General features: G+C 56.4%; 1 protein-coding gene across 7 annotated transcripts in view; it reads left to right on the top strand.

Annotated features, from left to right (window-relative positions):
- The window catches only part of SH2D3C (SH2 domain containing 3C), a 30307-nt gene that overhangs the window by 4139 nt on the left and 6130 nt on the right, over positions 1–20038 (top strand). Inside the window, exons 1-6 of one of the 7 annotated variants that reach the window (XM_086684086.1) lie at positions 90–261; positions 9293–9332; positions 11620–11746; positions 16271–16399; positions 17517–17971; positions 19230–19354. In XM_086684086.1, the coding sequence (XP_086540212.1) occupies positions 11657–11746; positions 16271–16399; positions 17517–17971; positions 19230–19354 (799 nt within the window). In that variant the 5' untranslated portion in view covers positions 90–261; positions 9293–9332; positions 11620–11656. Of the gene's footprint in view, positions 1–73; positions 262–7781; positions 8584–9292; positions 9333–11619; positions 11747–12320; positions 12548–16270; positions 16400–17516; positions 17972–19229; positions 19355–20038 lie in introns of those variants that run through there. The other 6 variants (XM_086684087.1, XM_086684088.1, XM_025922838.2 and 3 more) reach the window with 6 other exon arrangements.

Below are 20038 nucleotides of genomic sequence, written 5' to 3'. Positions count from 1 at the left end.
GGGCGTTCCCGAGGCGGGGCGTGTCCTTCCTAGCGGGAGGTGTAGGCTGTGGGGCGGCCCCCGGCAGAGGGCGAGGGGCGTGCCCGGGGCGTGGTCTACAGGTCAGGCTCCGCCCCCGGAGTACTGCTCTGCGCTTCAGAGCTCCCTGGCCTGAGAAAGGCGGGAGCCCTCGGGCTGAGGAGGTACCCAGGCTTCAGGCAGTGACTGCGGGGGAACCATGACTGCAGTGGGACGAAGATGTCCGTCACTGGGACCCAGAGGGTGAGTGACCGAGCTGGGCCTGAGGAGGGCATGCGGGGATGGCAATGGTTTGAGGGGAAATCGGTGCCCCTGGGGCAACCAACATACCAGGATGCCCGTTAGCATCAGGGACTTTTAAACTTTATTTTGGTGTAATTCTGTCCCTGCCTTGCCCTCGCACAGGCTGGGTATTTACTCCTCACAACAGCCCCGGAAGAGGGGCACGTTTATGATCCCCATTTTACAGATGAGTAAAGGGAGATTATTTGCCCGGTTCTCCACAGCAGTGAAGGTTAGTTAGACCCAGGGTTTAACTCCACCTTCCTGGACCATGCCCTTAAAGGCTGGGCAGGCTGTTCCCCTCCCTCAGGGCCAGGGCCTCTGGGAAGGATGGTCCTGAGAAACCTTGAGAATGCCAAGTCTAGGACCCAGCCTTCCTCCTCCATGGGCAGGGGCCCTGGTGGTCCTGGCAGTGCCTCCAGCATCAGGCCTGGCCTAGAGCTGGTGGAGGAAATAGAGAGACTGCCCTCCATCCCCCAATCATCCAGAGTGTCCAATGGTCCTGAGGTGGGGTCAGGTCAGCAGATCAGATTGAGCCCCCTCCTGGTGTCCTGAGACCCAGTGTCCCCACTTGCCCTCCAAGCCAAGCAGGAGGCTAGAAATGAAATGTTTCTTCCAGGAGTCCCTGAAGCCCAGCCCTGTGTCCCAGAGTCAGGAGAGCTGCTTTGCCTGTGTGATCTCAGATTTGCCCTGCCCTACTCTGGGCCTTAAATCTCCCCAGCAGCCCAGATGGGTCTGGGATGATCTCTGAGGATACATCCAACCTGGGGAGGAGGGCATTTGAGAATTGCCACTGAACAAGACTGGGGCCCCATTCCCCAGTGTCCCAAGGGGGTCATCTCAGTGGCTGCTCAGGGAGTGGTCTAAGCTGGGGTAGATGGTGTCCCTCCCCTACCCCCTGGGAGGCAGGGTGCACCTGGAGCAGAAGGAAGGAAGGGGAAGAGGTGAAGCTGCAGGAGTTTCCTGGTGCCCTGTTCTCTGCTGAGATCGTGGGGGATGAGGAGGAAGGAGGGAGGAGGGGCCAGGAGCAGAGGGGGTGAAGAGCCCTTAGCGCCCAGAAAGGACAGCACCAGCCTTGCCTCACCCTACCCCTAGCACCTCAGCCTTCTGCAGGGAAATAGCAGCTCCAGAGAGCCCTGATGACCCTCCTCTGCAGTCCCTGTTAAGGAGGAGGAAGGGGAGGCCCAGTGAAGGAAAGGAGGCCCCAACACCTTCCATCCAGACCCATGCCCACACACAGGAACTTTTAGGCCAGGGTCCTAGAAGAGGGGGTCAAGATCTGGCTCATAACTGGCCAGTCCCTGCTTGAAGCACCCAATGGGTGCCACCTACCACACAGGCCGTGTGAAAGGAAACTTCTGTTTGCTTCATTTTACCGGTGAAAAGACCAGGATTCAGAGGCGGGAAGGGATTTTCCTGGGGTCACAGAGAGATGAGGTGTCAGAGCCTAGACTTGATCCCAAGTCACTAGACCACATTTTACCTCCTGCAAATAAAAATCTCAAAGCCATTTCTACCGTTATTGAAATGACTTCCTATAAGCCCCTGGAAGAGAGATAATGGGAGCCCACTTTACAGATGAAGACATTGAGGTTTTGTGAGGTTACTAACCTGCTCGAGATGACACATTTAGTTGAGCTGGAATTTCACTCATTTTAATATTTACTGTGATGCAACTATGCCCTAGATACTCTTCCAAGTTTTGGGGAGACAGCAGTGAGCACAGCAGACAAAACCCTGCTATCATGGAGCCTCCGTTCCAGTGTGGGGGGAGACATGATAAGACAACAAGTTATATGGTTCAGCAGAAGAGAAAAGTGCTGGGAGAAATACTGAAACCAACCAGGGGTATGCCTGGTGCTAGCAGTTTAGGAAGGTAAGCCAGGAAAAGGGTCACCTTGAGGTGATGTTTGAACAAAGGGATGTGGGAACAAACCCTCTCGATATCTGGGGAAGAGTGTACCAGGCCAAGGGAACAGCAGGTACAAAGGCCCTGAGGTAGGAGGGTCCTTGGCATGTTTGAGGAGCAGCTGGGACCCACAGTGGCTGCAGGAGAATAAGATGGGGGGCCGGGGGGGGGGGGAGGGTGGAGTGGTGGGAGGCGAGGCCAGAGAGGAAATGAGTTCAGATAATGGAAGGCCTGGAAGGCCCGGCAAGGACTGGGCTTTGATTCAGCGAGAAGCAGCCATTGCTGGCCTTGAGCAGAGGAGGGCCTCATTCTGACTTATGTTTTACGAGGACCTCTCCTTTGAGGAGGGTTTGAATGCACTTCTACTCATTGTAAAGTGTCACACCCAAGCGTCCTTCCCTCCCTGCCAGATCGCAGAGACCCAGACCCCTCCACCCCCCACTCCCACAGCTGTTCAGAAGGAGATTGGGAGAAGGTGCACCCCATAGGGCAGCCAGGGGCACCCTGCATGGCGGGTGCCCCAGCCCTGGTGCCAAGCACTGAGAACAGGCCAAGAGCCCCCCCCGCCCCCCCCCCCCCCCGCAACTCTCCACCCCATCCCATTTCCTTTTGGAATGTTGATTCTGGTCCAAGAATTTCCAACACTCCCCAGAGTCCCACGACCCTCTCTCGGCCCTTGCAGAGTGACGTCAGCTGCTGGGCATCTGGTAGTGATTACCCACCAGGGGAGGGGGCTGTGGTGGGCCCAGCCTGTTCGGCCTGGTCAGGCTCTGGGCGGCTGGTCCTTGTCTTCCGAAGGGGCCCAGCTGCCCCCAGCTCTCACTTCCTGTGGAGACTTTCTCACAGTCCTCGAGACCCCCGGATGCCTCAGGCTGTGGGAACTGCACTGGCTCAGGAAGGACGGGCTGTACCCCCACCCCCAGCTGGAGCCACATGCCCCGAAACCCTCAGGGGACCTTGCGTGCGGAATCCTGGACCTATGTGGAGGAGAGCTGGGGAGGAAGTTGGATACCTCACCGACTGGACGACATTGAGCAACTCCCTTGCCCTCTCTGACCCTCAGTTTCCCCATCTGTAAACTGGGGACAATAATAGCACCTGCTTCACAGGGTCATCTTGAGGACTAGCTGAGGTCCCGGGTTTGGCCCAGGGAAGAACCAGCACACAGGAGCTGCTCTAGCTACCACTGCGCCCATGTTCTAGAAGAGTTCACTGAGGCCCAATGAGGGGGACTTGCCCAGGGTCACACTGCTTCCTCCCGCTCAGTGGAGGGCCCTCTCCAGAGCCAAAGAGGGTCCTCTCTCCTCCCATCCCTGCTCCATTTCTTCTTGACATAGCTTTTGGGCTCCTAGTCCGGTTGAAATATTATTTCTCTTTGCCCTCCCCTCCCCACCTTCTCCTCATCTCTACCCCGGAGTGGTCCCCTTTTCCCAGGGGAGCCTGCCTCGTGCAAGGAACAAAGCAGATCTAGTCCGAGCAGCTGTGAGTCCTGGATCAAGTCACAAACTTCAGTGTTTTCCATTATCAAGGGCATGGCGGTCAGTGCTCCATACATGCCCTCCCCTTTTGCGTATCAGTTAGTAGCTCTCAGGGCTCAGAATCCTCAGCTCTGCGCTGGGAAGAATGGCCCCCCTCTGCCCTATCCTCACAGGGCTGGTACCCTTTCTGGACACCTGCCGGCAAGCTCACCGCTGTCCAGAAGACTGAGGGCACAGAATGGTGGAGAAGGAGCAGGGATGTCTTCAGGACAGTGGTGGCCCATCTTACAGGAGGCAGGGCAGGGCAGGGCAGGGGCTAAAGCCAACAGCCTTCCTGGCAGAGAACCCCAAAGGCCCCATAGCAGGGTAGGCAGGGGAAGGCAGGGATTTCTGTCCCTGCGCCTGGGTGGCTCAGTCGGGTAAGTGTCCAACTCTTGATCTCAGCTTAGGTCTTGATCTCAGGGTCATGAGTTCAAGCCCCACGTTGGGCTCTGCGCTGTGAAGCCTACTTAAAAAAAAAAAACAAATAAAAACCTAAGGAGCACAGAGCAGTGTTGCTTCTCTGCCGGGGTGAGTGACGATTGGAGCGAAGGGTGGAAAGAATCTCAGGCCTCAAGAGGGGCAGGATGGGAGATCTCCATGGCTGGGAGCTTGGGCAGCACGAGGAGGCACACGAGGAGGGTCTGGGAACTCTGCACCCTTCCTTCTCAGGATCCTCGTGGCCTCTCCGGGAAGACAGTTTTGTCCTTTTTCCAGGAGAGGCCCTTGGACATCAGAGAGGTGAAGGCGGGGGAAAGCAGAGAAGCAGGAGGCAGAGGTTGGGGAGGTGTCCACTTGAAGCCACGTGGCCAGGCCTGGAGGTCCAAGGGAGCCAACTGGGGGTCAGAGAGAGGGTAGATGGGCCACAGGCCTGTCTGCAGAGGGCAAGGCTGCCCATGGCAAGGGAGGGCCAGGGTGGAAGGGGACTGCAGCTGGTATCTACTGCCCCTCCTCCAGGATCCCTCGGGAGCCTTGCCCTTTCTCCTGGGCCGGGTCGGAGGCCCTGAAGGTAGAGCTCAGATCTGGACCCGTGTTGGGGAACTAAAGGATCATGGGCTCTAATAACTGCTCATTAGTCCAATTAATTAAGCTAATGTATGCAATAAGCAGTATCAGTTATCAGAACAAATCAGTTAATACAGGCAATTAAAAGGGCTGGTTATTTGAATAATTAATGTGGCTGATTAATGGGACTGATTTAGCTCAATTGTCAGTATTATTTATTAATTGATTTCACCACAAATATTAGAGAGGAAGTGCCTTTTTAAGTCCATAAAATAAAAAAAAATAATAATTAATTAACGGAGCTGAGTTTTTGAAAATGGAAGCTTTGATTCCTGAATTTGATCATAACAATGGGAGGGAGAATGTTCTAGAAATCTCCAAGCAAACTGAGATCTGAAAACCAAGTAGAAATTTCTCTGGCCTAAGGGAGAGAGGACGTTCCAAGCAGAGGGAACATCCTGTGCAAAGGCCCTGAGGCTGGAGGAGGCAGAGGTCTTTGGAGAAAGTACAGGCAGGCTGGAGAGCAAGGAGGAGAGAGGAGGGATGGCTGACCGTGCCAGTCACAGAGAACTGAGCCATGAGAACCAGACTTTGTGCCCAGGGTTGCATGGAGATGCTGTGTGACATTCGTTCACTCCAAAAAATCTTTATGGGGTGTCTGGCACTGTTCTAAGCAGATCCCAAGCCCTGTCCTTGTGGAGCTTATGTTCTAGTAAGAGAAGATAGTCGATGCATGGCAGGTCACATGAAGTGCCACAGAGAAAAACTAACCAGGGAAGGGAGGTAGGGAATGTGGAGTGGGTCACACTTTCAGATGGGTGGCAAGGGAAGGCCTCACTGGGAAGGGGACGTTTTAGTAAAGATCTGATGGAGGGCAGGGAGAGAGCTCAGTGGTATCGGGAGGGAAAGTATTCCAGCAGAGGAGGGACAGGAAGCGCAAAGGCCCTGGGGTGCCTGGGTGGCTCGGTTAAGCCCCGCACATCTGGCTCTGTGCTGACAGGGCAGAGCCTGCTTAGGATTCTCTCTCCCTCTCTCTCTGCCCCTCCCCCCATCTCAAAAGTAAATAAATAAATTTAAAACATTTTTAAAAAGAAAGTGCAAAGACCCTGAGGTGGGGACAAAATCCAGCAAGAAGCCCAGCATGGCTGGAGCAGCATGAGTGAAGGGAGCAGGTTAGGACATGGGATGGGGGAGGTGGTGAGGACCCACTCTATAAGACTGTTAGGAGGACTTTGGCCCTTACTCTGAGTGACACTGGGGGGCCACTCCTGCAGGTTGAAGCACAGGAAATCCCAAGATCTGACTTCCACTTTAACGGGAATGCGCTGGTTGCTGGAGTGAGAACAAGTCACAGAAGACACAGAGGCAGGGAGGCCAGTGCTGAGGTGGTGGCCATAGTCCAGGCGGGTGATGGCAGTGGATCGGAGGCAGACATTACGTTTGGGAAACCCTAGAGTCTTGTAGAGGGGCAGGGTGAGGTGATGGGGACTGAGTGTGGCCCAGCTTCTTGGGTCTCGGCCTCTGCCCTGAGCTCCCCTGTTGGCTCGGACCCCCCAGTCCATTTGATCCTTGGTGCAGGCACCCCCTTCTCCAAGGCTCTCCTCCCTCGCCAGAGCCCAAGGGGAAGTAGACAGGAAGGAGGGAGGAAGCACTGGGGCGATCCCAGTGTCCTGTCCAATCTTTTCCCAGCAGCGAGCGGATTTCCGGGACTGAATAGCCGGAAACTCTGGGATGGGACACCTCACCCGGGAAAAGCTGGCAGAGGTGAGCGGGGAGGAGGGGTCCCCACTCCAGCTGGCTCCCACAGCTGCTGGACGGAGGGAACCAAATTGGCTTTGAAAAACGGCTGTGGCTGTGGCTGGGGTGCAGCTTGAGAGGCTATGTTTTTTGTTTTGTTTTGAAGTTTATTTATTTTGAGAGAGAGAGAGAGAGAACAAGCAGGGGAGGGGCAGAGAGAGAGGGAGAGACAGAATCTTAAGCAGGCTCCATACTGTCAGTGCAGAGTACGACACGGGACTCAAACTTGTCGTCAACCGTGAGACCATGACCTGAGCCGAAACCAAGATTTGGACGCTTAAACGACTGAGCCCCCCAGGCGCCCCGAGAGACTATGTTTTTAAGTCAGGAAGGACTCTGCAAGAGGGAAGGTTAGCAGTGGGGATGCTAGAATGTCAGAAGAGGGAGGCCTGTCAGACAACCTCTCACCGAGGAGCCCTGTGGCCTCAGGAGCAGCGGGGGGAACCCTGTGTGGATTTCTGCCCTGGGAATGCACACCTTACCCATGATATTTTAAGCTCAGATTTTGTGTGTTGTCTTAAATTAAATGTATTTTATTAAATTTATTACATTTACACGCCAGGCACTGTGCTGGGAGCTTCGCCATGAACGAGGCAAAGTCAGTGCCCTCATGAAGGTGTCGGGTAATTAACAGTCAACAAATAGATGTAAAATGATCATTGCAGGCAGAGGCTGAGGAAGATAAAGCAGGGTTGAGGACAGGGAGTGAAGGACCAGGGAGGGTGGTCCGGGAAGGCTTCTCTGAGGAGGCGTGTTAAACAGAGTCCTAAATAAACGAGGGGGAGGGGCAAGCTGCATGGAGATCCGGAGGAAGGGCATTCCAGGCAGAGGGAATATGTTCCTGGTAGCAAGAGTGAGCCAGTGTGGCTGGGGCAGAATGAGGGACAGAATAAATGAGGGAGGCAGGTTGGGGGTCAGCAAGGTGGGTGGTTGGGGGCCTCCAGGCTACACAAGGCCTTGTAGGTTGGGGAACGTATGACCTGCTTTATGCTAGTTTAAAAAAAAATTTTTTTTTTTAAAATTTTTTTTTTTTTAACGTTTTATTTATTTTTGAGACAGAGAGAGACAGAGCATGAACGGGGGAGGGGCAGAGAGAGAGGGAGACACAGAATCGGAAACAGGCTCCAGGCTCTGAGCCATCAGCCCAGAGCCCGACGCGGGGCTCGAACTCACGGACCGTGAGATCGTGACCTGAGCTGAAGTCGGACGCTTAACCGACTGCGCCACCCAGGCGCCCCCCAAAAAAATTTTTTTTTAATGTCTATTCATTTTGGAGAGAGACAGAGAGACTGAGACAGAGCGTGAGTGAGGAAGGGGCAGAGAGGGAGACACAGAACCCAAAGCAGGCTCCAGGCTCTGAGCTGTCGGCACAGAGCCCGATGCGGGCCTCGAACTCACACACTGCTAGATCGTGACCTGAGCCGAAGCCAGACGCTCAACCGACTGAGCCACCCAGGCGCCCCTGTGGCTGTTTTTTCTGGCATAATGAGGGCACCTCTTTACTCTCACAAGGGAAGAAAAGTTCTGGTTTGGGTGAAAAATGACATGCCCAGCCATTTGCAAGTCACAGAGAGGTGTTTACATCTTGTTCCATGAGAGGAGGGAGCCCAGGGCGGGTGGGGGTGCTGTGTGCACCTGTGACCGGCTTAGGTTTTCACCTGAGTGCCACTGGGGGTGGGGTGGAAGCTGAGAGCCTGTGAGAACAGACAGAGAGCCAGCGAGAAGGCTGCCGTGGGCTCCACAGAGGACCCGGGGCTCCTGGACGAAGCGAGCGTTGCCTCTTGGAGAGAAGTGGTCAGGATCTATTTTGAAGGCAGAGTCGCAGGATTTCCTGACGGGTTGGGTGTGGGGTGTGAGTGGAAGAAGAGGCACAGATGACTGCAGATTTTTTCTTGCCAAACAAAGCAACAAGGGTGCAGCTGACATCAACTGAGATGGGAAACGGATGTGGGGAGCAGGGGTGTGGCCGCAGGGGGCGGGTAGCAACAGTCCTGCTTTGGATAAGACAAGTCCAAGATGACTTCAGACATCCAAGGGGCCACGCTAAGGAGACAGGTGGGTTTGTGAGGCTGGTGTTAAAGGGGCAGTTCCAGGCTGCATCAGAGAACAGATGGCATTTAAGGTCAAGGGCCCGGGGGAGGTGGCTCACAGCGTCCCCTACAAGGAAGGTTAGTATCTGTCTGGCACCTGGGAAAGCTAGCCACTCCTGGCCTCTGGCCTCTCCAGGTCCCATCCCAGCCACCCTGAAGGCTGGGGGATCCATTCCACAGCCAACAGTCACCAGCAACAGCACCACATTGTGTTGCTGAGCTGGCCACTCTGCACAGGAAGAGAGTGCAGGGTCTTGGTGGGGGGAGAGGAGGCTGAGCCCCAGCCTGGGGCCACCAGTATTTGGAGTGGAGAGGGATGAGAACACTTGGATGCTCTGAAGCTGGGTGAAGACAGTGATCTGGGAAGTATGGAACATTTATCAGCTCCTGGAGTCCTGGCGACAACCCAGGGAGGCAGAGGCTGTCATTATCCCCAGTTCTCAGGTAGGACCCCCCCTCCCCAGCCCACCACTGCCCCAGAGAGGTAAGGGGATTTGTGTGGGGTTGCACAACTGGAGAGTGAGCGCTGTCAGCTGCAATGCCCCCCTCCTGGCTTCAGGATTAGCCCTCTGGGGCCTTGAGGGCCAGATGCTGGCACCAGGCAGGTGGGCAGAAGCTGGCAGCTGGGGATCCAGGTAGGGCTGGGTACACTCAGCTCTCTTCTCTCCTTCCAGGGCTGCTGGAGAACCAGAGGCTGGCGGGGACTACGTGAAGGTAAGAGGGGCTGGGCAGGGGACACTGGACAGCTCAGAGCCTGTTCCATGAAGGGCAGGGTTCTTTTCTGAGCCTTGTTGGGAGCGGGACCTCACTGCCTGTTCCCAGGAGGAGAGGGTCTCGGGGTCGGTGCGGAGCTTGGGCTCTGGTTTCACTCCCGAGGACCTTCTTCCCATGCCATTGTCTCCCAGCCCCAAACACAGGACACCCCACTGTTTGTTACCACCAGACCCCACCCACCTGCCAGCTGGACAGGGCCCGGAGGATGTCTCCCTACACAGACCGCGGAGCCCCAATCCCACGTGGTCTCTGAGCATGTGCTGATGTTGAGAGGTGGGAGCAAGAAAAGGTGCCTCAGTTTTCATCACAGATCATGGATGCAGCTCATGTTTGCCACACACTTAATTTGTCCCGGGCGCTGGGAATGTTGAGAATGCAGTTTTGAGACGATGATGATAACGAGAGTAACTTTACGTCTTGGGTGCCTACTGTGTGCAGAGCCCTGTGCTGGCTGCCAGCACTGGAAGGGAGACAGTTATGAGCTCTGTACATGAAGGAGGTCTTTGACTTCTTCCCTCATCGCTGGGCAGGGAAGGTCTTCCTGTGTACCCATCTACGCTTGGGAAACTTGGGGCCCAGAGATGCACAGTGATTTTGCCCACAGCCACACACTGCTACCACGGGGCAGAACTGAGATTGCAGTTCAAATTTGAGAGACAGAGACTGAGCGAGGGAGGAGCAGACAGAGAGGGAGGCACAGAATCCGAAGCAGGCTCCAGGCTCTGAGCTGTCGGCACAGAGCCCGACGCAAGGCTTGAACTCACGAACTGTGAGATCATGACCTGAGCCGAAGCAGGATGCTTAACCAACTGAGCCACCCAGGCGCCCCTGCTATCCAATTTTATCTGATGCCAAGGCCATGGACAAAGTCCTTGGCCTTCCGCCTCCGGGAGCACCCACACTGGGCCAGGCTGCCTGCTGAGTACGGAGCATACAGCAGAGGCAGGAGGTCCAGGTCTTGTGTTCAAAGGGTCCACATGGGGACCAGGACAAAATCATACAGAGTGGTTTGGGCTTTTGTTTTGTAATCCAGCAGACCCAAATTTTAGTCCCAGATCTGCCACTTGCTTGCTACATGACTTTGGGTATGTGGGTCACCTCTCTGAGCCTCAGTGTTCACCTATGTGGTAGCAGAGGCTCCTCCCACCTAGGATTGCTGTGGGCTCAATGAGTCCATCCCCATAAGTAGGGTTGCTGGGCCTGGAATAGAGCAGGCTGGCCTGGCTCCTGACCTCAGGAACATTCCATCATCTGAGATGTTGCCTATAAAACTCTGTGTTCGTGACTAGTGAAGGAAGCTATTGGAGCTCAGGATGTAGGGGAGCTTGGGAGGTGGGGAGCGGGAGATCGAGGAAGGCTTTCTGGAGGAGGAAGCGTTGAAGCCAAGCCATTGGGGTTGACCAGGAATGTTCACCACAATCCTGTCCCCAGAGGAAAAGCTGAGAAGGAGCAAAGATAAGCAGAGATAGGCACTTGAGTGATCCAAGCAGAGGCAAGAGTGTGGGCAAGGGTCAGAAGGCAAGCTGGGTGAGCCCAGAAAGTGCAGCCCCGGGCTGCAGCAAGTTGAACTGTAGCTGCTCTGGGAATCTCGCCCTGGCTCCTTATCTAGAGCCCTTGCACCACAGAGGGACAGAGGCCTTAGGGAGAACTGGCACCAAAGCCAGTGGGTAGGACCCACAGGGCACACATTTCAGCAGCCCACAATTCTCAGTCACCTGGCAAGGTAGTGAGATCCCCATCACTGGTGGTAGTAAGATCCCTGTGAGGATTATTAACTTTGTATTTTTCCTTTAGTGTATGGGGCTAAAAAAAAATGTATTTTAAAATATTATAAAAGAAATAATACCTGCTGGCTGGAACTGATTAAACGGTTCTCTAACGGGTGCGGTCAAAAGAACATTAGGTTTAGCTTCAAGCCTCAGACGGTGGTAAAATCAATAGCCAGTTACCAAAAGTCCGTTCCTGCCCCGAGGCACCAGCTTAAGGAACTCCAGGGTTCTCAGACCCTGATGTGAATACTTTGATTCTAAAGCAAGGGTTCCCAAGTTCCAAGACCGTAAAACTCCAAGCTCCCTGCTCAGAGCTTCAGATGTGTTTGCAGAAAAGAATCAAACAACTGAAGCCCGGCGAGGTGGACTCACATCCCTAACGTCACACAGCCTGTCACAAGGATTTGTACCTTAGGCCTGACTGATGCAGAGTCAGCGATGACTCTCTTTAATCGCAGCACAAAAAGCCCCGGCAATAAGCTTGAAAATAGTAGCATGCATTTACTGAGCACTTACTTCATGCCTGGCAACTTAACGTGCATCAACTCAGCCGAGGCTCAGAAGGGTTGTATGAGGTCAGCACAGGTATGTTTTCCAGATGAGTGAACCTGGGCTCCAAGAGGAGGGGATGGTGGGGTGGAGGTGGGGGCACTGCTAGGTGAACCCAGGTTGGTGCCCTAAGCATTGAGCCTTACTGGCCCTCTGCACCCCCAGAGTCTGTCAGATCAGCATCCGGTGACAATTCTCAGCAGAGTCCCTGATTCCGAGTCAGAGGGGAGAAATCCTGGGCTCTGGGAGATTTCCCGAGGCCACAAAGGATTTGGTCAAACGCGTACAGGGGTTTGTTTCCGGCTTTGGATACGATTTAATTCAAAGTCTTTGCCCGCCCCGGGTCAGCGAAGGGTACAGGGTACGGCGCGTAGGGGAGGCAGGACCCCCCACCCCCTCCCGAGCCCAGGCATCCCCACCCCATCCCGCTGCCCCTCCGTGACCGCCCCCCTAGGCTGGTCCTCTGCTCCGCATCCCCCGACTCCAGGCAGCCCTGCGGGGCTGGAGCGCGCGGGGCGAGGGGCGGGGAGCGGGGGGCGGGCGGAGGGAGGAACAATGGCCCCCTCCCCTCCCCTGGCCGGCCGGAGGGTGGGGTCTCCCCGCCCCGCCTCCCCGCTCCTCCCCCGCCAAGGCGATGAGGTAATCGCGCCGCCGAGAGGCACGCGCAGCCGGTGCCCAGCCCGGTCGGTCCCCGCGCCCCTGCCCCGCCGGCCGCCGCCCCCCGCACCGGCCCGGCCCCGGACGCCCGGCCCCACCATGACCGAGCGGTGCAGCCTGTGGAGCGCCCTGTCGGCCGCCGCCTGCTGCTTCTACCGCGGCTCCTTCGTGCAGGTGCAGGTGAGGGGGCGGCTCGGTCCCCGCCAGGCGCTCCGGGCTGGGACCCCGGCCGCTCCGCCCCGGGCCCCGGGGGCCGCGAGCCTCAGCCCGGGGGCGCCTCGCAGGGTCTGGCGGGGCCGGGGCAGGGGCCGGGGCTGCGGGAGGGGGCGGGGTCGCCCCAGCCTCACCTCTGGGCGCCCAGTCGCTCCGCAGGGTGAGGGTCCGGGCTGCCGCTCCCGGGACTCGGGGCTGCGGGACTGTCGTTCGGGTCCTGCCTTCTCAGAAGGAGCTGAGCTGGGGCACTGGGTACCGGGAGCTGCGGTCCCCCGGCGTCCTGCCGGTCCTCCAGCGAGCGCTCCGGCCCCTGCGGCTGACCGGGGCAGGCTGGCTCCCCATTGTACCGGGGGCTGTGGGCTGGGGTCCGAAGGCTGAGTGAGGGGCGCGAAGCTGAAGGGATGCTGCGGGTGCCAGGGCTGGGGCCAGGGAGCCCGCCACCCTCCCGCCCTCTAGGTGGACTAGGGCAGGCTCGGGGCGCGGGGCTCCCAGCCCAGCCGGCCGGGCAGTGCGGGACCGCGCCGCGGCGGTGAAAGGGTTAAACGGAAGGGGGTGGAGGGGAGGACCCGGACCCCGCCTCTCTGCGGAGCATCATCTGGGGATGGCCTTGCTTGGGGTTGCCAGACCGTAGGAAGCTGGAGGGGGGGCTTGCTGGGCTCGGGCTGGGGTTTAGGGGTCAAGACCCTGACCGAGGGTCTCTGCGCTTTTGCCTCCGGAGACCCCTGGGGGACGGCGGGCGCGTCACCTCTGCGCTCCGCGAGGCTCACACACACGCTCCGAGCCCGCCTGAATGACGGCCCCGCCGGCGGCGGAGCGCAGCATCCCCGCACTGGCCAATGAGGCGCGCGCAGGCGGGGAGGCGGTGAGATCATCTCTGGCCAATAGGGGTGCGCCGAGCTCAAGGATGCTGCATTCGCGCCCCAGCCCGCAACGCTCCCCCCCCACCCCCAGTTTTGGGAGCTGGGGACCCCCAAGTCGAGAGTGAGGAGGAGGGCACAAGGACCCGAGGGCTCCCTACCCTCAGTATGTGGGAGGACAAAGTTGGTTACCCCAGATTCTTTCCGTGACCATTGAAAAAGTGGATCCCAGTACCCCACCCCCACCCCCTTTACAGATGAGGCTACTCAGGCTCAGAGAGGGAAAATGACTAGCGCAAGGTCACACAGTGGCGGGCAGAGTCTGGTGGCCAGGTTCTTCACCACACAACCCGCTCCCCTTCGTTGCCCCATGTCCGTCTTGCTCCAGCTGTGGAACTGGGGTGAGTTCTCAGTTACATGCTTTTTATCAAGGAGAACTCCAGAAGGCTGGGGTACTGTTGTCCTCTCCCCTGTGACTCTCACTCTTCCCTCCCCAGGGTGTGGGGTGATGTAAGAAGGGAGACCAAGGACCCCGAAGAATAGGGAACTCCATACAGAAGCGTAGGTATCTGAGGGGACCCCCACCCCAGTTCAGTGCTTGGCCTAACTGCCCTTTGGGGGTATCAGTTTCTACCCGGGGTGGAGGAGGATGTACAGAATCCCCATCCCCAGAACCTGTCTTTTCCTGAGCACTTGTACCATCACTGACCCCCACCATCTGTCCCAGGGCCCCACACACTTCTCAATGCCCAGGTTTTCATGTGCCCATCACCAAGCTGCTCCTGCTCCTGCCTTTCTCACCTTGGAGAGTATCTCATTGTCCACCCCAGGATCCCCATCTCAAATCCTCTCTGACCCCTCCACCCTCTTTCCCTATACCCGGTCAAAGGCTACACATAAACAAACACCCTTTCCCCAGTCCCCACCCTTGTGCCCCACCCTCCCCTGCCTTTGCCTGGAAAGCACTAAGCCACTTTCCACACAGCAGACTGAATCTTGAAAAGCCCTCTGTGGCCTCCAGCCCCCCACAGCAGCCTGACAGCCCTGCTGCACCTGCCCCCATCATTCTTGACCCTTTGAAACTTTCCCCCACCCCAGGACCTTGGCTCTGCCACTTTCTTCCCAGAAGCTCTTCTCTGCCCACCTGTCTGCCTGTCTGCCTGTCTGCCACCCTGCCTTGATGCTTTTGCTGGGCTCATCCAGTCCTTCTGCAGGCCTCCGTGGAAACATCACCTCTTCAGGGACTCTACTCCCTGACTAGATGCGGAGGGACTCTCTTAGCTCCCAGAGCTCTCTGTGCATCTCTAAACATTCAGAAAACCTGGAATTGCATGGCTCCTCTAAGGCAGAAGTCACCCGTCCTGATGACCTTGGGGCCTCAGCCCCTAGCACAGGACCTGTCCCAGAATGGGGGCTTAATCATTGTTGAAATAATGAAGTCAGAGACTCTAGATATCGCTGAAGCTGGGAATTAGAGTGTCTTGGGAGCAGTGTGGGTTGGGATAAACTGAGGCAGTGTGGGAGCAGAAGGGTGGGGAATGGAGCTGCAGAGTTAGGCTCTGAGATCTTTGAGAAGTCTGAAAAGGCAGGGAGTGGACTGGAGGACCCTTGGACCGAGTGAGTAGGGGGTCCTGGGGAAATACTGTCACCTGGACCGAAGCCAGGCCCTCTAGTGTCCCTTTCATCTGTCCTGGCCTGTTCAGGGTCAGTCTACCTATCCTAGAGCAGTCATCTTTGGGGCCTGGAGTTGGGGGAAGGGACAGAAAGTAATTTCACATGTCCTCACAGTGACAAGGACATCTATGGGTCCTCTGGAGTATTATCTCCTTTCATCCTTGGAATCCAGTGAGGCAGGGTCTGTCATTAAGCCCATTTTGCAGAGGAGGAAACTGAGGCCCAGAGAACTCACATGGCACAGCCAGGACTGGGCAGGGCTTCATGGTGGGGGTGCACCTGGCGGCAGGAACTCCCCTCCCTCTGCTCTTAGGTATTCAACCCTGGGCCACAGTAACCAGGAAACCAGGAGTCTCCCTCTTTGGCAGGTGGGAGGGGGTAGTCCTGGGCATTAACTCCACTGAGTGCCCTTTGGCTTCTCTGCTTGGCCACAGTTTACCCATCTGGCCAGGATTGCTTGAGATGGCAAGGTAGAAAGGGCTTTGGGAGTTGTAAAGGACAGCAGAGATGTCTGTGTGGAGGCCTCTGCTTCCCTGTTTATAGCTGCCTCCTCCAGCCTTCCACTGTATAATTCAGCATCCCAGAATGTATCCTCGTCCACCCAGCCCTAAGTTTTTGTCCATGCCTTTTCCTGGGTACCTGCTGCCTTACCTCCCAGATCCACCTGTAGAAATCCTCCCTCTCCCAAGGCAAGATCTGTTCGGTGTTTTTGGTGCAGAATGAGTGTTTTGTTGTTTCCATGCCCTCCAGGAAGGCTTCCTGGACCACTCTACCTCGCCTACACTTCTGCCTCCTAAAAGCCGCTCGGGTCTTTGCCGCTGTCCAGTACGGTGGTGCTGACCTTATTCTGCTCAAATGTTCATGTCGCTTTTGCTTCCCCTCCTAGACTAGGAGCTTCCTTGAGGACAGGGACTGGTTTGTTTATTGCCTCATTTACTCCTGGCACATAGCACAGGGTCTGGAACATAGTAGGACTAATTGAGATTTCCTTATTCCTGCTGGTCTAGGGACTCACGGGTGAGGACCTTTCTGGCACCTGTGCCTAAGTCTTCCCAGGGTCCAAGGATGGAAGCAGTTCACCTGGGGTGGGGAGGGGGTGGGAGAGAAGAAGGAAGGGGGCTTCAGACTGGAAGCCAACTCTTTGCTGTCTCCTGCCCAGTTCTCCAAGGAGAAGTACATCCTGGACTCCTCACCCGAGAAACTGCACAAGGAATTGGAGGAGGAACTCAAACTCAGCAGCACAGATCTCCGCAGCCATGCCTGGTACCATGGCCGCATCCCCCGTGAGGTGAGTGGACCCTGGGTGGGACTTCAGCCCTAGATGCTTCCATCCACCACCTTGGCCAGCCCTGCCCAGATAGGCTCTGACCCATTGCTTGGTAGATTCAATCTGAGTGGATGGCAACGAAGTCTAGCTCTGTCGTTTACTGACTGTGTGACCTTGTACAAGTCACTTCACCTCTCTGAGCCTGTTTCTTCATCTAAGAGATGGAGAATAATGATTGTAGCTACCTTAAAGGGTTGTTGTGGGAATTAAAGTGCTTAAACTTGATGCCTGATATGCGGTAAACTCCATGTTATTATTAATGTTGTTATTACTATTACTTTTAAATGTTATTCCTGTGGGGCTATACATTGGCCTCTCGTGCATTTGGCTAGTGAGTGTCAATGCCAAGGATTCTCAGTTTTGGCACAGTTGAGTTTCTGGGCTGAGGCACAGACAGGCTGATAGTCACCTATTCCCTCTCTCACCATGCTCCCAGTCTTTGTCAAGCATCAACTCTGTCAGGCCCTGTGCTGGGCACCAAGAATGCAGAGAGAAAAGGGGTGGTGGCTTCCCCGGAGGGCTGGTAGTCCGAGGTGGGGACTGACAGGTAGGAAGTCAGAGCCCAGTGGAGGAAGTGCAAGAATGGAGTGCCCAGCAGGGAATGTGGGCGAGCCCTGAGGAGGGGGCACTGATGAGAGAGGCCGGTGAAAGATGGATAAGAGTTCATCAGGTGGGCAGGGTGGGAAGGTTGGTCCAGGCAGAAAAAGCAGCCGGAGGGTATGAAGGCCCAGAGCCATGTGAGAACACAGCGTCCTTGGAGGAATGAGGATTGGGAATTCACTCTGTCCAGCTCGGGCCCTAAGAAGGAGCAGGTCTGAGACCTGAGTTTCAGATCGTGTGACCGCCAGTGCCCCCAGACTCGGTGTCCCCGTAACACACATTCCAGGGTGTTATTCCTCCCATTCCTGAGCCTCTGTGCACCAGACCCAGGGCCTGTGGCTGCATCACCCTCTTGAATCTGGGTCACTGCTTCCCCCCTCCCAAACTTTAGATATCTCTGTTCACTGTGTCCCCCAGATCCTGGGTCTGGCCCTCTCCTGCCCCTGCCCTACTCCAGCCTGACCACTGCCTCCCACAGGTATCAGAGACCCTGGTGCAGCGCAATGGCGACTTCCTCATCCGGGACTCACTCACCAGCCTGGGTGACTATGTCCTCACCTGCCGCTGGCGCAACCAGGCCTTGCACTTCAAGATCAACAAGGTCGTGGTGAAGGCGGGTGAGAGCTACACCCACATCCAGTACCTGTTTGAGCAGGAGAGCTTCGACCACGTGCCCGCCCTCGTGCGGTACCACGTGGGCAGTCGCAAGGCTGTGTCCGAACAGAGCGGGGCCATCATCTACTGCCCCGTCAATCGCACCTTCCCGCTGCGCTACCTGGAGGCCTGCTATGGCTTGGGCCAGGGCAGTGGCAAGGCTGCTGGCCCCGCCAGCCCCTCGGGCCCCAAGGGCAGCCACATGAAGCGGCGCAGCGTCACCATGACTGACGGGCTCACCGCCGACAAGGTCACCCGTAGCGATGGCTGCCCCACCAGGTAAGCGAGGACCCCACCCTAGGCCTCCGTCTCCCCATTTGTCAAGTCGGGGTATCAGTCATCAGAGTGCTAGTGAGGGACAGAAGGCCCGGCCACACTGAACTGGGCGGAATTATTGTCCTGGAGCCTCAGTGTCCTTCCTGCAGCGAGGAAGAGGAAGGGCGAGCGAAGGGTTTGCAGGCAGCCAGGTGCCGGTTGCAGCCTCAGCTCTGCCATGACTAGCTGAGCTCTCTGGGCCCTGCCCCTCCTCCTTTCTCACGGCCACGTTCCTGCCCATAAAGGGCCCCTACTCAGCCCCCTGGCCTAGGGGGACCCCTGGCTGCCGTCCTGTCCCTGCCACCGCTGCTACCCCTCCCCACCCACCTGCCTAGGGTGAGGTGGGCATCAGAGCGGAAGGCTTTGCAGTGTGCAAACCACTGCACAGGGCATGGGATGTCCCGACAACATTTTGGTGACACCTGGTTGCTTCTGGGGCGGCGTGAGACGAGGCCGGGAAAAGCCACGGCAGCGACTCATTCCTGAGACCCCAGTGTGCACCCTGCCCTGTGCTGAGTGCTCTCTGTGCCCAGGCTCGTCAACTCCCATGTCCACAGGAGCTGGCTCCTGTGTACACACCCACGTTACAGATGAGGAGATAGGTTTAGAGAGGCGAAGCCACTTGCTGGAGAAGGGTGAGACCGAGGTTCAAATCCAGGTCCGCGACTCCAAAGTCTATACCCCTAATTCCTATGGCCTCCCCGGCCTTTGGCAAAGAGACCTGCCGTCCTGTGCCACCAGCACCTGCATGGGTCCCATCTCCCTAGGCCTGCGCTGGGTGCCATCAGCCAAGAAATTGCTGGTTGGAAACCCTTTGGGCAGTAGCCGCTTTGCCTGTGGTTTAGAACCAGTGACCGTAATTGTGCCAGGATCTGGCATTCTGAACATAGTGTGGGAGCAGTGAGGAGGTGCCAGGCTGGGGGGCATAGTTCCCTTAGGCTCCCCATCCTTTCTGCTAGGCCTACTTCCCAGACAGTTCTCCAAGTGGGGGCAAGGTTCTCCGGGAAGAGAGCAGTTGTGTGGGTGGTGGACTGCACAAACACTTCCTCCTCTGGGCTTCGGGTTTGTATTTGCCAATCGGGGGGTTGGACTCTACAATCCCCAAGCCTTTTCTGCTTCTGAAGTTCAGTCAATCTAGGATGGAGGGAGAGGTGACAGTCCTAAGGCCAGCTGAGGATTCTGCCCTCTGGGCTTTCTGCTCATGAAGGTATCTGCTCCACAGCACATCACTGCCCCACCCCCGGGAATCCATCCGCAACTGTGCCCTCAGCATGGACCAGATCCCAGACCTGCACTCGCCCATGTCTCCCATCTCTGAGAGTCCCAGCTCCCCCGCCTACAGTACTGGTATGGCCACTGGAGGGGGAGGGCCAGGTGGGGGGGATCTAGTGGGAGTGACCTTGTATGTGCACGGGTGCTCCGTCTTTGATGACTTCCGTTACAGTGTGTGAGTGTGTGTGTTTCTACCTCTTTACTGAGAATGATGCCCTGTAAGAATTTACACTAAAAACCAGCCAGCAGAACTACTGATATTGACACACAAAACATATCCGTGGCTCATTCATTCAGCAGAGATTTGTTGAGCCCTTACTGGGCACTAGGCACTGTGCATGAAGAGGTTTCCAGTGCATTCTCCAGAATGCAGTGAAGCCTGTTAAAGGCTCGCTGTGTTACTGAACCTGGCCTCAAATGCTGGGAAGTGGGCTTATACAGCAATACTCAGCCCCCACGGGTCAAGCGCCTTTCACATGTAGGGTGTCCTACCGGGCCCCGCGTTGGCTGGGACTTAACGCATCCTTGCTTCCAAATGGCTGGCTCAGACAGGCTAGTCTTGTGCTTTTTTCTTTCTTTCTTTCTTTCTTTCTTTCTTTCTTTCTTTCTTTCTTTCTTTCTTTCTTTCTTTCTTTCTTTCTTTCCTTTTAAATAGGCTTGAATTTTTTTAGAGCAGTTTCAGGGTCATAGCAAAATTGAGCAGCAAGTACAGAGCACTGTGCCTTTTTTTTTTTTTTTTTGATATAAAGAAAATTCCTG

This window comes from Puma concolor, chromosome D4 (assembly GCF_028749965.1).
Source record: "Puma concolor isolate L17-30 chromosome D4, mPumCon1.1.hap2, whole genome shotgun sequence".
NCBI lineage: Eukaryota > Metazoa > Chordata > Mammalia > Carnivora > Felidae > Puma > Puma concolor.
This window is presented reverse-complemented; position numbering and strand designations above follow the sequence as displayed.